This window comes from Larus michahellis, chromosome 14 (genome assembly GCF_964199755.1).
Source record: "Larus michahellis chromosome 14, bLarMic1.1, whole genome shotgun sequence".
NCBI classification, from domain to species: domain Eukaryota; kingdom Metazoa; phylum Chordata; class Aves; order Charadriiformes; family Laridae; genus Larus; species Larus michahellis.
This window is the reverse complement of record NC_133909.1, coordinates 13,919,746-13,933,600: the sequence shown is the minus strand read 5'-3', so window position 1 is coordinate 13,933,600 and position 13,855 is coordinate 13,919,746. Positions and strand designations below refer to the sequence as shown.

Sequence of the window (13,855 nt, the reverse complement as noted above, 5' to 3'; positions counted from 1 at the left end):
GATGTGGCTCTGGGTGGCAAAACTGGCGTCAGCAGCCTGGGTTTGGGATCCAGAGCCGCAGCACCCGCGGCTCCTGTGCAAGCGGGATGTGACCTTGGGACGGGGCTGCTCCAGCCGGGTCCTGTTACGTGGCAGGAGTCAGCACACGCTGGTATAACGCCTGCTTCTTACCCCATCGGCAACTTTAATATTTTTGCAGCTTTCAAACACTGAAATTAGGAAAAGGTGGCGAACTCATGGCACCAACCACCAGCCGCTCTCCCCTCTCCGGGGAGGGTTTTCACATCCCGCGTGTGCCACGACTAAATGAAAGGCATTAACTCCCGTGGGCTGCTGGAGCTGAAGCTCCATTTGCTGTTGCTCCTGCACATCCCTCCGCCTGGAGCCGCTGCTCGGGAGGAAGCGCAAGGAGAGGTGCAACATTATTTTTATCTCCGCACCCACATGCTGTGCAAAAGCTGAAGAAAAAAAAAAAGCAGCGCAGAGCCTTTTGCGGCCAGCCTCCCCGGGAGGCTCTGACGCACGCAGTAACAAAGGCGCACGTGTGAACAGAAGTTATATACTTTATTTAAAATAAAATACCTTCTGTAATCATATGGGTCTAAATCGAGCTAATAAAAGCTGAGGATGTGCCAGTTCGGGAGCTTTGCCCCGTCAGCTCGGCATCCTTCAGCCCCTGCGGTGGCCCGTGGCCAGCAGGCACCGCTGGCCCAGCCTGCCTGGCTCCTGTGGTCCCCGCGCCAGGGGGAAGGAGGTTGGAAAGGGCATGAAGTGCCCACGTACCCCGCTTCACCGTGCCCTTCAGCGAGGAAAGCTAGAAGAGATGCTGGCAGTAAGTTTGCTCTCGCTGCTGGCGTTTCCTTTTAACCCTCTGCAAAAGGAGTGGCGGTCCCAGAAATACACCCCCTTTCACGGCTGGGGCCTGTCCGGCTTCCCCAGCACAATCCCACCGGAGCCACCCGGGCTGGCTGGAAAACAGGCTTGTAGGATGAGGGATGGCTCTGGCCACAGCAATCAGATTTAAAAGGTCATGTTTTGGAAAGCAGTTTAGATGACATTAATTATTAAATCCTCGTAACGCTTGTATTAAGGCTAATAGTTTTCCATATGATTTATATAGCACTGAAATTCGTTACCAATCTTTTAATGATGTTAGGGTCAATCAGGCACAGGAATGCTAAATGACTTAACCCAAAAGGACCAAGGACTGATCCAACGAGTTCTGGGATGCTCTCACTGCTGGCCTGCGCTCTTTCCCTCCTTCTGCCCTTGCACTCATGGCTGGTTGCTTTTATAACCATTTCTGATGGGTTTTTCCTGAAATTACACCTAATCAGCGTCTCAGACATGGTTACGCTTGTAGGAGAAGCAAATGAATCCTGTTAAAAGAAGCGTGTTTCTGGAGGTGTCACTGAAAATGTTGAAGCTTTAATGAAGTTTTATGTAGATTGTTGCAGTGTTTTATGTGGATTCGGAAGTCTCCCTTTTATGAGCGCTGAGTTTTATTAAGTGCTCTGAATAGAGGAGTGAGATACGGGGAGACGGGTCGAGTCTCCAGGGCTGAAAGAAAAATAACACAGATGTGGATCACACATTGGTTTGTAACCTGAGAAACAACTGGTTTGTGTCCCGGCTGCCCAGGCACCGGCGCGTCCCGGAGCCATACGCGAGTGGCAAGTAAGGAATAAACCCGGGGCTGCTGAAAGGCCAGTCCCCAAAAACCAGACGTTACTGGGCAAACCTGGCGGCCGAAGCGCTGCGGCGAACACCCGAGCGCCCTGAGCATCCCCACTCGCCTGCGTCTGGGGCAGCTTTGTAACACACACGGACACCTGCAGCCGGGACGAGCGGGATGGCAGGGGTGGAAAAATCTAACGGGAATGAGGACAAAGCCGTCGGTCTTGTGGGAATGAGGAGCATTGCAAACAACCCCCCTGGGCATTGCAGACAGACCCCCCTGGACATTGCAAACTCCTGGACATTGCAAACCCCCTGGGCATTGCAGACAGACCCCCCCTGGACATTGCAAACCCCTGGACATTGCAAACCCCCTGGGCATTGCAGACAGACCCCCCCTGGGCATTGCAAACCCCCTGGGCATTGCAAACCCCTGGACATTGCAAACCCCCTGGGCATTGCAGACAGATGCCCCCGGGCGGCTCTGGCTCAGCCTTGCTGCAGGGCAGCAGCAGTGAATTCGTTTTCATTAAACCAATTCAGGAAACACCGGGATGTGTACACAGCCTTCCAAAACCCAGCTCTTTTCAAAAGTAGTTTTAACGGGAAGTTTGCAGTAATCCAAATACTCACCAGTACTTAAAGCACGTGCATCCCGTGCTCCTGGGAGGCAGAGTCAGGCCCCATCGCGTCTGCTCCAGCACCCAGCCGCATGGGCCAAATACTTGAGATGGCACTGACAGCCCCCCCACTGGCCCAGCAAGTGGCCACGCTGCCATTGCCTTTGAGGAGCAGCGGAATTTTTGCTCCCCTCGTGCTATGGGGAGGGGTCGGAGCCCTCCGAGGGCTGGGAAATTCATCCCCAGCGTGTGAATCACAGGCTCTGCTCAGGCAGAGATGGGTGATTTTTGCCAGCCTTGTTGGGCGAGAATAAGATTTAAAACACTTCCAAGCAAACTTCTATTGCGGGGTTGTTTTGGGTTTGTGGTTTTTTTTTGTTTTTTTGCTTTTTTTTTCTCACTCGGGTATTGCGCTCTAAATTGGTTTTGGAATTTTTTCCCCTCCTTCATCAGATTGTGCAAGAACATCTCCCGAGGTGCGATGTCGGGCGCTGACTCAGGGACCAGTAATGTACGCTGGAAGCGGCAGCTGGTGTCTGACACTGTCACCCTGGCAGCGAATGCGCCAAGTCCCTTGAGAAGGAGACAGCGTTGACTCATTCCCCGTGAGATCTGCCTTATTTCATGCTCCTCCTTGGAGGAAAGCAGGAAAAAAAAAAAGGCGAAAAAAGAAACCCTTGCAGGTAACTCTGTGGGTCCAGACTTGCCACCGACTGTTCTCCCGGTCAGATCCCCATTTCTTTGGGTTTAGCATCACTTTGGGAAGGTGACAAGTGACGCAGCTGGGGAAAACACCCCTTTGAGGACCACCCATCCACATGTGGCAAGAGCTTTCCTGATCTGGGCCCTCATTGATTTGTCTCTCCTTTACCACGGGGCTTACGCAGGGGGTTTTCAGCCAGGCGCCGAAGGTTGCCTTTGCCAGTGCAAGTGGGATTATAATTACCTGGTGGTAATTAATGCAGTCATCATTTTAGCTACCCTATCAGCTCTCAGAGGAGACGGTTAAATTTGCAACTCGCGTACGAGGTCTGTAAAAATGTTCTGAGATTTCTAAGTCAAATACCCAAATCTCTAAAGGGAAGCTGGGGCTGGGAGAGGGAGGTCGTGCCTTCGGCTGGGGGTGGCGGCCAGGAGTAATTGCTGTGATTTATCGAGTGCGGGAAGCATTCCCGACGGAGATGCCCTCCTGTACGGGATGTAGCCAGCATGGAGAGGTTCAGCCTCTCCTGCAGAAGCCTTTAACTCTTAATCTTCCCAAGGACCACCAGCCTAATCTTGCTTGCTTAGCAAAAGTCAAACAAAAATGTAGTTTGTACACATTTCCTTTCTTCCACCCAGGTGTCCATCTCCGCCCCGGGCCGGGGCAGCGGAGGAGCAGGACCACCTCCAGACAGTTTGTTCTGAAAGCTCCAGCTCCTCAACGCCTGTTACCGATACTCGTGTCCGGCTGGAGTAATTTTCCACCCACACACCCCTCCGCCAGACCTGCCTTTCCCCAGGGACGAGTCTGGAGGGTGTTAGAGACTCTTCTCTAATGAGCTCTGTCTCACCCGAAACGCCAATGACCCTGTGAACGGCTGCTGTAGCGCCAGTGGTTTGGTTAAACCACAGCCGGAGAGGTGGCAAGGCGAGCAGATGAGCTATGAAATTCTGCAATTTCCTTAGAGAATCATAGAATCGTTTCGGTTGGAGGAGACCTTTAAGCTCATCAAGTCCAACCGTTAACCCAGCACTGCCAAGTTACCACTAAACCATGTCCCTCAGCACCACGTCTTCATGTCGTTTAAATACCTCCAGGGACGGCGACTCCACCACTGCCCTGGGCAGCCTGTCCCAATGCCTGGTAACCCTTTTGGTGAAGAAATTTCTCCTAATAACCAATCTAAACCTCCCCTGGCACAACTCGAGGCCATTTCCTCTTGCCCTATCATCCGTTACTTGGGAATCTGCTATTGAGACTGCAAACTTTGTTTACATCTGGGACAATATTTCTGAGAGGTTTAAAGGCTGCATTGTTTGTATTGGCTGATAATGATAATTTGGGGTATTAGGAGCCTTGACAGGTCCAACCATCGCAATGTTGTATTTCTGGGGAGCTGAGTGTTCCCCCCACAGCAGGGATGACTCCTGGAGGAGTGGACAACCCTGAAGGCCATGCCTGGGAATGAAAACCCATCCAGCCCCTGTCTAAACAGCCAAGGTGGTGGGAGATGCAGGTCTGGCACCGCTGAGCTCTGGGGACCCCTTTCCTCTTGCACCGACTCTGCACGTGCAGCAGCTCAGGGCACCGATGTCTCCCCTAAATCCCTCTTCTGCTCCGTAGAAAGCTGTCAAGGCCAGAGAAGAGACGTGTCCATGGGCTTCAGGAGAAGCCGTGCACATTAGATGGAGGCTGAGCAGCACGTAACACCCTGGAAACACTGTCGCTATGAAAAAAAAAATGAATTTCATCCATTCCTTTGGGCAAACTCAGCCAGACTTTTCTGCAAATTAACCCAATTATTGAATTAGCATGAGATTCAATACATTTGAGAGCAAGCAGAAAAAGAAGTTGTCAAGTTGTCACAGTATTTGTACATCGCTTTAAAGTTTGAGAATAAAACGATGTCAGCCTAAACAAGGCAAGTGCTTGGACTCCGGGTGAGTGTGGCTGGTGGGACGGGGAGGTTGTGTCCTCTCGTCCGGGAGGGCTAAAGCAAGTATTTCATGGCAAAGGTGGGCCCCTGAGGGTCACGAATCACCGTCAAACACTCCCTCTTCCCAGGAAGACCTGGCAGAGGGTGGAATGAACGACCCACGGCTCACACACAGAGGGATGTCAAAAAGCTTGAGTTTTCTTGGGGTCTAACTGCTAAGAAAGAGGGCACATCCCCCCACCAGCACGTCTCACATCAAGGTTTGGATCAGACCCTCCAACCGGAGATCTCGCAGGTTGGCCAAGGACCCATGGGCTCCAAGAGCCGCCAGCTCACCTCCCAGCACGCACCAATCCTCTTACAGACACACCTTTTTCCCAGCTAAGCCTCTTTTTCTCTTGATTTATTAACGGGAATTAAAAAAGGGCCCAGGTTAAAATTCCATGCGTGAATGGAGAACCAAGGTCCGGATCGGGGCGAACTCTGCGTCTGATCACGCGTAACCTCTGCAGCCTCCGGGCCGGGGGAGCGATGTCCTGGCGTTACCTTGGCCGAGGGAATTTTGAAATGAAATTTCATAAAGGCAGACCAAACTCTCACAAAAGTAATGATCAGTATTTTTATTCATACACACTTGCTTTGAAACTACAATTAATATTTAACAAAAGCATTTCATGCAAACAAAGATTGAAGATATTGCGAATGAAGAAAAAAAAGATGCTGTAGTTTATACATCAGTCTTGCCCACTATACTTCCAATGATTTTTTTTTTGGGTTTTTTTTTTTTTTGAAAATGAATGGCCTCTCCAAATTTTCTGGTAGCATCTTGCAGATAAATGATAAGAAAATAAATAATGTTCTCCTCTTTATAAATACAAAATTTGGGTCTTAAAATAATATCAAAAAATATGAATGAATTCAAGGTGGGATTACTCCTTGTTTAAAAAAAGATAACAATAAAATAACATGCATTTTAAAAGTTTCAGGTGTGCTCTGTATTGTCATGCAAAATCATACACGTGTTGGGAACCGCACATTTTTAAAAGAGGCAATGAGTTTCGTTTTGTTGAAATGATTTTCCTTACGTTCGTTTTAATAGCACATTAGGGAATAAATGGAAGGCTTTGTGGGGAACGAGCCACCGATTAAATTTGCGTTATCACCGCAAGAGCATTTTCTTTCTGCCCCAGGTCAGCAAGGCATCCGCGTGTGCAAGCCCTGCCGCCTTCTCCGGGATGCGGAGCTGCGCTGCTCCACGGTGAGCCCAACGCCCACGCTCTGCTCAACGCCAGCGGGCGCTTGGTTCCTTTTGGGTGAAGGGAGGCCGAGAGGCTCCGCGCCGCCCTCCGTGCTGCCAGGCGCCGGGTGCCGCCCACTCGGCCCCGAAAAAGCACCAAGCACACAGCGAGGTCCAACACGGAGCGGCTCCGCTGGAGGCCTCGGAAGGCCGAGAGAGGAGCACAGGAACCTCTGGAAGGACGGAGCCACCAGCAGTGTCACCCCCCAGGGTTCAAACAGAGGGAAAATACAATTCAAATAGTTCTTAGGAAAAGGTTTATCAAGATCAGAAACAGAATTTTGCTTTCTATTAAAATACTCCTGTCACCAACTTAACGATTACAAAACAAATGTAAGATCAGCCGTAAATTTCCCAATGGATCCCGTAGTGAGACACGAGCTCCAATGGAAGCAGGCTGGGGCCAGTTATCAGTGCTCTTGCTACCCTTCCTGCATGTCACTATTTAAAATTATTAATAGACTGCTGATTATTTTTTTTTTTTTGGTCAACTGATATCAATGGAAGAAAAATCACAGCTTCTAGGGCAATTTTCTTTTAAATTTGAACTATGGCGTCACACGCAAGGAAAAGAAAAGCATGGAGATATACGGCACAGGAATACATTAAATACCAACGGAATAAATCAGCCATGGATGGACCAGCTGCAGAAAGAACATCGCTTCTCCTTCAGCAGGAGTCAGTATAAACGTTACTAGAAAACCGCTGTGCTGACTTTATTTACCCATAGGAAATCCCACCCTACAATAACCAGTTCTGCTCAGACTTCCATTGACATGGAATTTTTAAATTGCACATAGAAATCTCAGGAAGTGGAAAAGGGGTAAGTGCAGCTGACCTACACAATCAGCAACAGCACTCCCCACCGCACCCTGACTCCAGTTAACAAAAGCCGGACTCCAGATCCTGTAAGAAACATATCAGATCTGATTTTATTTCTCTTTAAACGGTTTCAGCAGAATTACTAAAGTTCTATAAAAAAGTAGAAATAGCACGGTATATCCAGCAATACCATGTGACTCAAATAACCTGATTTAATATTAAAAATTATAATAATACTTACACAACTCTTTTCAGGTTAAAAGTGTAATAGAAACATTACCTAAGAAGTCCTCACACCTCCCTGTGAGGTAAGTAAGTATTATTACCCCCATTTTACAGATGAGGTAACTGAGGCAGAGAGGTCCATAACTTGCCCTCTCTCTCAAGGGTTTCCTAGGAACAGGAGGGCTGTAGTGCATGACGATTATTCATTATAAGGCTATTTAATTACCAAGCGCTACTGGCACGGATACCGGTCGGTATGGAATCATACATGTTTATGGAGTCAATTCTTCTTTAATTCTTCAACTGAACTATTTCAGATCCCATCTAAGAGTGTAGAGCTGAAGAAAAAAGTGCTTTAGCTTCTCTGTGTTTTTACTGCTTGGCAGCTGAGCGCTTCCCTACAGAACAGCACAAGGAACACGTCGCCTAGAGCTGACACGTTAGCAAAGAGACAAAACCTACGTACAAGAATTTATGACTAAAAGTACCAAAAATCACATTAAATGTTTCCAGAAGTCTCGTGGCAGGTCCGAAAGCCCACTGTAAACTCAATACTGTAAATACGCTTTCTACTCAATATCAAAGCTTTAGTATTGGAAAATTATTATTTCCAATGGCGTGTTTTGCTTAACGAGGAGGATCTTCCCCCTCCGCTAATGGCATGCGTCTCCCATGGCACGCAACTGGGGTTGCATCCGGATGCACCGACTGAGAAAACAGAGTTTGCAAGTGGTACCACCCAATCCTGGCCCTTGGACACGTCATCTTTCCGGCTAGAAGACAAGTTCCTCTCTCACTTGACCTTATTAATTTTACAGGAGACCAGCATTATTCAACTGAATTCACCCCGAAAGACAGGACAGATTTCAAAGGCCAACAGCATTTAGATACGCTGAGTTTCTTTTAAACTAACAGCTGATTTCCAGAAGAACTTCCTTCAGCTTGTAAAAGGAAATTCAATTGTATTTCTGGAAAGAATGAAGGATCAGAAAACTAAATTGCATTTCTCTTCTAAATTGGATGGAGGGGGCTATTTTGTTATGGGACTGTGCTCTCTCCTTCTCACGTATGTGCAATCCTCTAAGAGCCCCAGGACTGGCCGGCGGCGAAGTGGCTGTCCTGGGAACCCACCACCCCGCCCAAGTGACTCGAAGCTGGATAAAAACACCTGGATGCCCACCTAACAAAGAAATTTGCCCAGGAGACAGTTATGTCCCATCTAAGCCCTGAAACAGCTTGGAAGTTTTACGTGCAAACCTGTGCCAGCGGGAACGGGGCTGCTCCGGAGCCCCTTGGGATTTGAGCGCACGTGGGAGGGAAACACGGCTCCCAAAGCTTCCACCCCAGCTCCAGCATATTGTGACTTTCAATTTGACTTTTAGAAATCTTTGGGATGACGTGGGTGTTCGGATTACGGCTGCTGCTGAACACCAGGGAAAGAAACGCAGTTCCAGTGCCTCTCCCGCTGTTTTCTCTACAAACCCACATCTTGTGAAAAATATATAAATAACATCTGTATTTAAAAAGATATGAAAATGCTTGCTGGATGCTCAAGGTCTTACTCGCCATTATACATTTCTGGGTGATAAGCAAGCCACCTGGAGTTCTCATTAACGGGCTGGCCCAAGCGTGAGCGTTCACACGCATCAGGCATCACACACTGCATTAGGCAGAGCAACACAGTCCCTGCCTGATACACCCGTCTTGTTCCTGCAGGACCCAGGAGTTCACGGTACCTTTTCGTAAGCGGCACAGACACCTGCAGAAGACGACGTGAGATGTCGCAAGCCGAGGGACTCGAGGTAACAACGTTAAAGAGGAATTTCTGCTTCTACATCAGAAAATCTGGGGAACAAACGCAAGGGCCTAAGAAACTGGTTATGAAAAGCAGCAAGAAAACGAGCAGCTCTGCCCAGGTGTTGGAGCAGCCCTTTAACGCCGTGTTCTGGTGCGACCAGCACCGGCCGACACAGCCGTGCCAGCGACAACTGCCCGCAGCAGGACCTCCCTGCACAATTCGTACTTCGTCAGGAAAACTAGAACCGTTTGGGATGTCTGCCCGTGGGATCTCCTGCCTGCCCCTGGCTCGGTTCTGCCCCTGCGCCGCCTTTCCTCCTGAAAAAACCTGGGCGCTGGAATTTCTCTCTGCATTTTCCTTTTTCAAAAGTCTCTTTTTTACTTTACATTCTTAAAACACACGTAACGCCGCCTCTCTGCAGATTTACTTACTTGAGAGCCCCTTATTTATCAAAAATCCGAGCCTCAGTAATCAGTTGAATCTATTACCTTCTACAGCATGATACCCAGATTTTCCTTAACTACGGCAGGCTAATAATAGTCAGAAAAACAGAAATAGTCATGAATGCTGCACTAGTCCACATGCTTTATGGTGAATACCGTAATTTTTAAAGTACATAATACACAAACAAGAAAATGAACTCCCAGAGTTGGTTGAGAACATATTTGACACAGAATGGTTTGCAAATTTTACTCCTAAAATGGTTTATAAATTTTGAGTTCTGTGTATTTAGGCAACAGTCTGAGTTCTTGTCAGTTGGTCAATGCCCCTCGTTAGCCGGGTGTTTCCCCATGCCCCCGCACCGCCGGGTTCGCCAATTAATGCCGGCTCACCCTCGCCCGGGGAGATGCTCCTGGCTCCGAACTGGGGCTGCCGAAGGACCACCACCGGGCAGAAGCCAAACTTCTGGAGTGGCACAAACTGTGCGTCCTAAAAATACATCCGCGGAGGGCTCCACGGGCGCAGACACACGACACAGTGGCCGTTCATATCCCACCGCGTTTCACCCAAAAACTGTCCCGCTCCGACGGGTCACCCCCGACAGTCAAACGCACCCCCCGGTACCCATCGGCAGGACTGCATCCTTCTATCAGAATCTTTGGCACAGGTTCCATGTTTTATTGTCATAAAAGATGGTTAGAAAGTAAGTTCCCCTCCCCCCCCCCAGTTACATATTCTAGTATAAATTTAAGTCTTTTATGGCAAATATCTTACTTTTTGAGTATGTTTACATGCTGGAAAAATTGTAATCAGTCTGCATGCAGCAACAGAGACATCATGCTGCTGGCGTCGTCATGCACATCTGACAGACAAAAGTGCCTACGGCTGCTAACATTAACAAGGCAGAAGGGAAAAAAAAAAGGAAAATGCACTGCCTACTATTTTACATGCTGTAACAAAACCAAAATATGCACAAAAAATATTTACTGATATTTGAATTAATATCTTCCGGTAAGTCATAAGAGGAAATATCAAAATTTTTTATCTAAGTGATAGGAGAGGAGAAGATTGCATTAATTACAGTGTTCATCATTGCAAATAAAGTCTATTTCCTTCTCTGTAAGTAATAAGCAGACGTGAAATGAAAGCCTAATTGAACCTCGTATAAAACCTGCAGGTAGCAATTATCGTTTAAAAGTAGATCTACTTTAAAAAAAAGAGATTATACCCTAAGCCATTAACAATATCCAAAACCTAAAGTAAAACCCAAAACAATAGCAATAAAAACATTTAGCTAAGTCTAAATGATGTCATTCAGAACAAGAACTTTCACAAATAAAGCACAATTTGTTTTATAAAATTTTTATAATACTCTTTATGCTTGATACGATTATGTCAATAATATAGATCTGCTTATTATTAACCCTTATTATTAAGAGTTATTACTAAACATGCAAAATTCATTGCATGAAGCATATGTAAAATGTATTAAATTCCATTCTGTCAATAAAACAAGTTTTAGGTGCTTCTTCTTTCAGGCTCGATTATTCTACAGCCCCAAGTTTTCTGAATTAAAACTGATTATTTTAAGACTAAATCTCACTTGATTTTCATGAGTTATTCTGGAGAAATCAGGAAGTCACCTGGCGCTGCTTTTTTTGTTAATTTATTATATAGAATGTTTTTGTAGATTTACTGCTCTATAGTGAAGACTATAAATAAACACACGTAAAGAATATTTAAGGGATTACAGTTTTGGTTGACATTCCAGGTTAACAAATTTCATAGTAAGATATTGGTATTAGAACCAGTTAACAGTAAACTTGAGGAGTGGCGTAAATTAAATTAACTGAACAAACAATGGCACCCTGGATCACAGAATAATCTCATGGAGATTAAAATTCACAAAAATGTTATTAAAATTATTACTATTATTATTATTATTATTATTTTTATTAAAGACAAAATTTCACCCTTGAGTTTATCACATGCTACTTAGCGAAGATCCTAGAGATCTGGCCACCGCTGAAGTGTGTTTAAGCCTGGTGTTGCTCACAGGATGGGTTCACCAAGCCGCAGGGGCGAATTGGATTTTATCCCCTCCCCCGCCCCCCCCCCCGCCCCCCAACTTGCTTCTCTTGTATTTTCCAAACGACTACTTTCAACCGTGTCTCTTTGCAACGCCTCTCCTCCCCGGTGCCGTTTCAGGGTGCCGTTTCAGTCTCGTGTGCTGCTGATCCCCCCGAAGCCACCGGGCAGAGCGGGGAGGAGCGGTCCCCCGGGGCTCCGACCTCCCAGCATCCGCACCACGGCACTAAATATTCCAGCTTGGGTTGTTGGTATTTTTTCAGACTGCGCGTTAGATTATTTATAACACAGCAGAGTGGAAAAGGGAGCAAAAGGACACTGGGGAGCTACAGAAATATATAATGTACCAAAAAATGGGTAAGTTTAGACAAGTCAGTGGTGACTTCTAGAAGAATAAGTGGGCACCGCACATTAATTTATCTCCCATTAAGACAACATCGCTGTTCTAACGCCAAAATCCTGAAGAAGTGGCCTTTCCCCCATCTTACACTTTCTAACCCTACAATTTCCAGGCCCAAATGGAATCAACAAGGCAAAAGCCTAAAAATTGTAGGGTTGAGGACCGTTCCCCACTGCAGGATTTGTTCCTGGTCTGCTGTTTCATGCTACGTTTTGTAAAAGGGGATGTACGAACTGGGGGTTGACGTAAGAGAACCCTTCAAAATCTGTTTGGTCTATGTTAGCAATGACCAGCTGATCCGGAGGTGTTAACACCGGCTGTCCTCGTGTAAAGAATTTGTCGAAGTTTTCGGCACCTTTGCCACACTGCAAGAAAAAAAGAGAAACAGAAAAAAAGGCTGAAAAAATCAGCAATACATTGGCAGTTCCGGTTTTTTGCAGATTTTTCAGGATACATGCAAGACTTTCCCTCGTTTCTTACGAGTACTTAAGAGAAAATTTTTGTTTCAGGTATTTTAACAGAAAACCCCAGGCAAACAGAGAAGTTTTAACTCTGATGAAAAACAGAGTCCGAAAAGTTCCCTCCTGTCAGCAAGAGGTGACAAGGTAAAGAGGCTTAAGTATTCATAACTACTGGGATAAAAATGGAAAAAGGAAATATTTTTATGGACGTGTCTTGGCAAGAGACACTTCGTCTGTCATGTCATTTCATTCTTCTTAAAACCTTTACGATGCAAAATTAAATTTGCATGTTAGCGTCTGTTTCCTACACAATCTGCAGAAAGCTTCATGTAATTCATTTATATGCTTTGATTCTTCATGGTATGGCCTACAAACTCTTGTAAATTCATGAAGGACAGCAGAGCCCTGGTCCTGGGGGCCGCCAGAAGGAGCTGGGGCAGCGAGCGCGCCCTGGGAACGGGCCCCCGTTACAAAACACGCTATCACAGGTCTAAGAGACTCGTCGTCTCGTGAAGCCCAGCCGAGAAGGGGGGTTATACATAGCTCCACGCTCAACACAACTCATTCCAAACACAAAACAAAAGAAATCAGGTTTGCGAAAAGGATAGTTTTGAGTAATGCAGAAAAGACTTGAAAGGCAGGGAAATATGATTAGAGGCAAGTTAAAAAGCACGAAGGTGGGACCAGAAGAAAATTAGCTTGGGTGCAAGAAAAAAATGTATGTTTGAGGAAAACTAGGCATTGAATAATGTGGAGGGGTCTAAAGGAAACTGGTAAATCGGCTTATCTCAAAACTATCTGCTGTAATGGATCATTGAACGAAGGTGGTTGTACGATAAAGGCACTGAATGGTTCTTCCCGTTGTCCCTGACCCTTTCCTCTCCATCCACCCCTACAGGACAGCTGCGCTACCACATACTTTTGTTAGCAAACACACCTAGGTGCGGATGCAGAGGATAACATCACACTGCTATCTTCAGGCTTAGAGGATAACTTGGAAAGGGTAGAAGATGGCTTGTAAAATAGACCAATATTAAACATTGATTTTTCTGAACTAATGCGACAGGAATAAAGCTGTGCATTTGTAGGAGAAACCAACTGAAGAGGGGCCCGTTAAGGGAACCTGAGGGTGAGGTGTTTGGCTGTCGCAAAAACAGCTCAGTCAAAGTTTCCAGTCTCCTTGCAAAGCACCTGGCACGTCCTGGACTGGGACACGCCATTCCATCTGAGCTGCAAAGAACTTTTGCTGCCTCGGGCACAAGTTGGTTTCTATTTCAGATGAAAAAGGCCTGCTCAGGTCCTGGCGCGCGGCGCTCACCGCAGGACACTTGTTCAGGCTTGGAAGAACACAGGCAGAGGAGACTTCCATGGTTAAAGGCTAATGGTA

The 13,855-nt window shown here is 46.7% G+C and overlaps 1 protein-coding gene across 2 annotated transcripts in view; it reads right to left on the bottom strand.

Annotated features, from left to right (window-relative positions):
- Nucleotides 1–11,476: 11,476 nt before the first annotated feature.
- Nucleotides 11,477–13,855, bottom strand: part of PRKCA (protein kinase C alpha) — a 152,083-nt gene continuing 149,704 nt past the window's right edge. For both annotated transcript variants that reach the window (XM_074608109.1, XM_074608108.1), the window contains one exon: nt 11,477–12,372. In XM_074608109.1, coding sequence (XP_074464210.1) covers nt 12,208–12,372 — 165 coding nt within the window. In that variant the 3' untranslated portion in view covers nt 11,477–12,207. The remainder of the gene's footprint in view (nt 12,373–13,855) is intronic.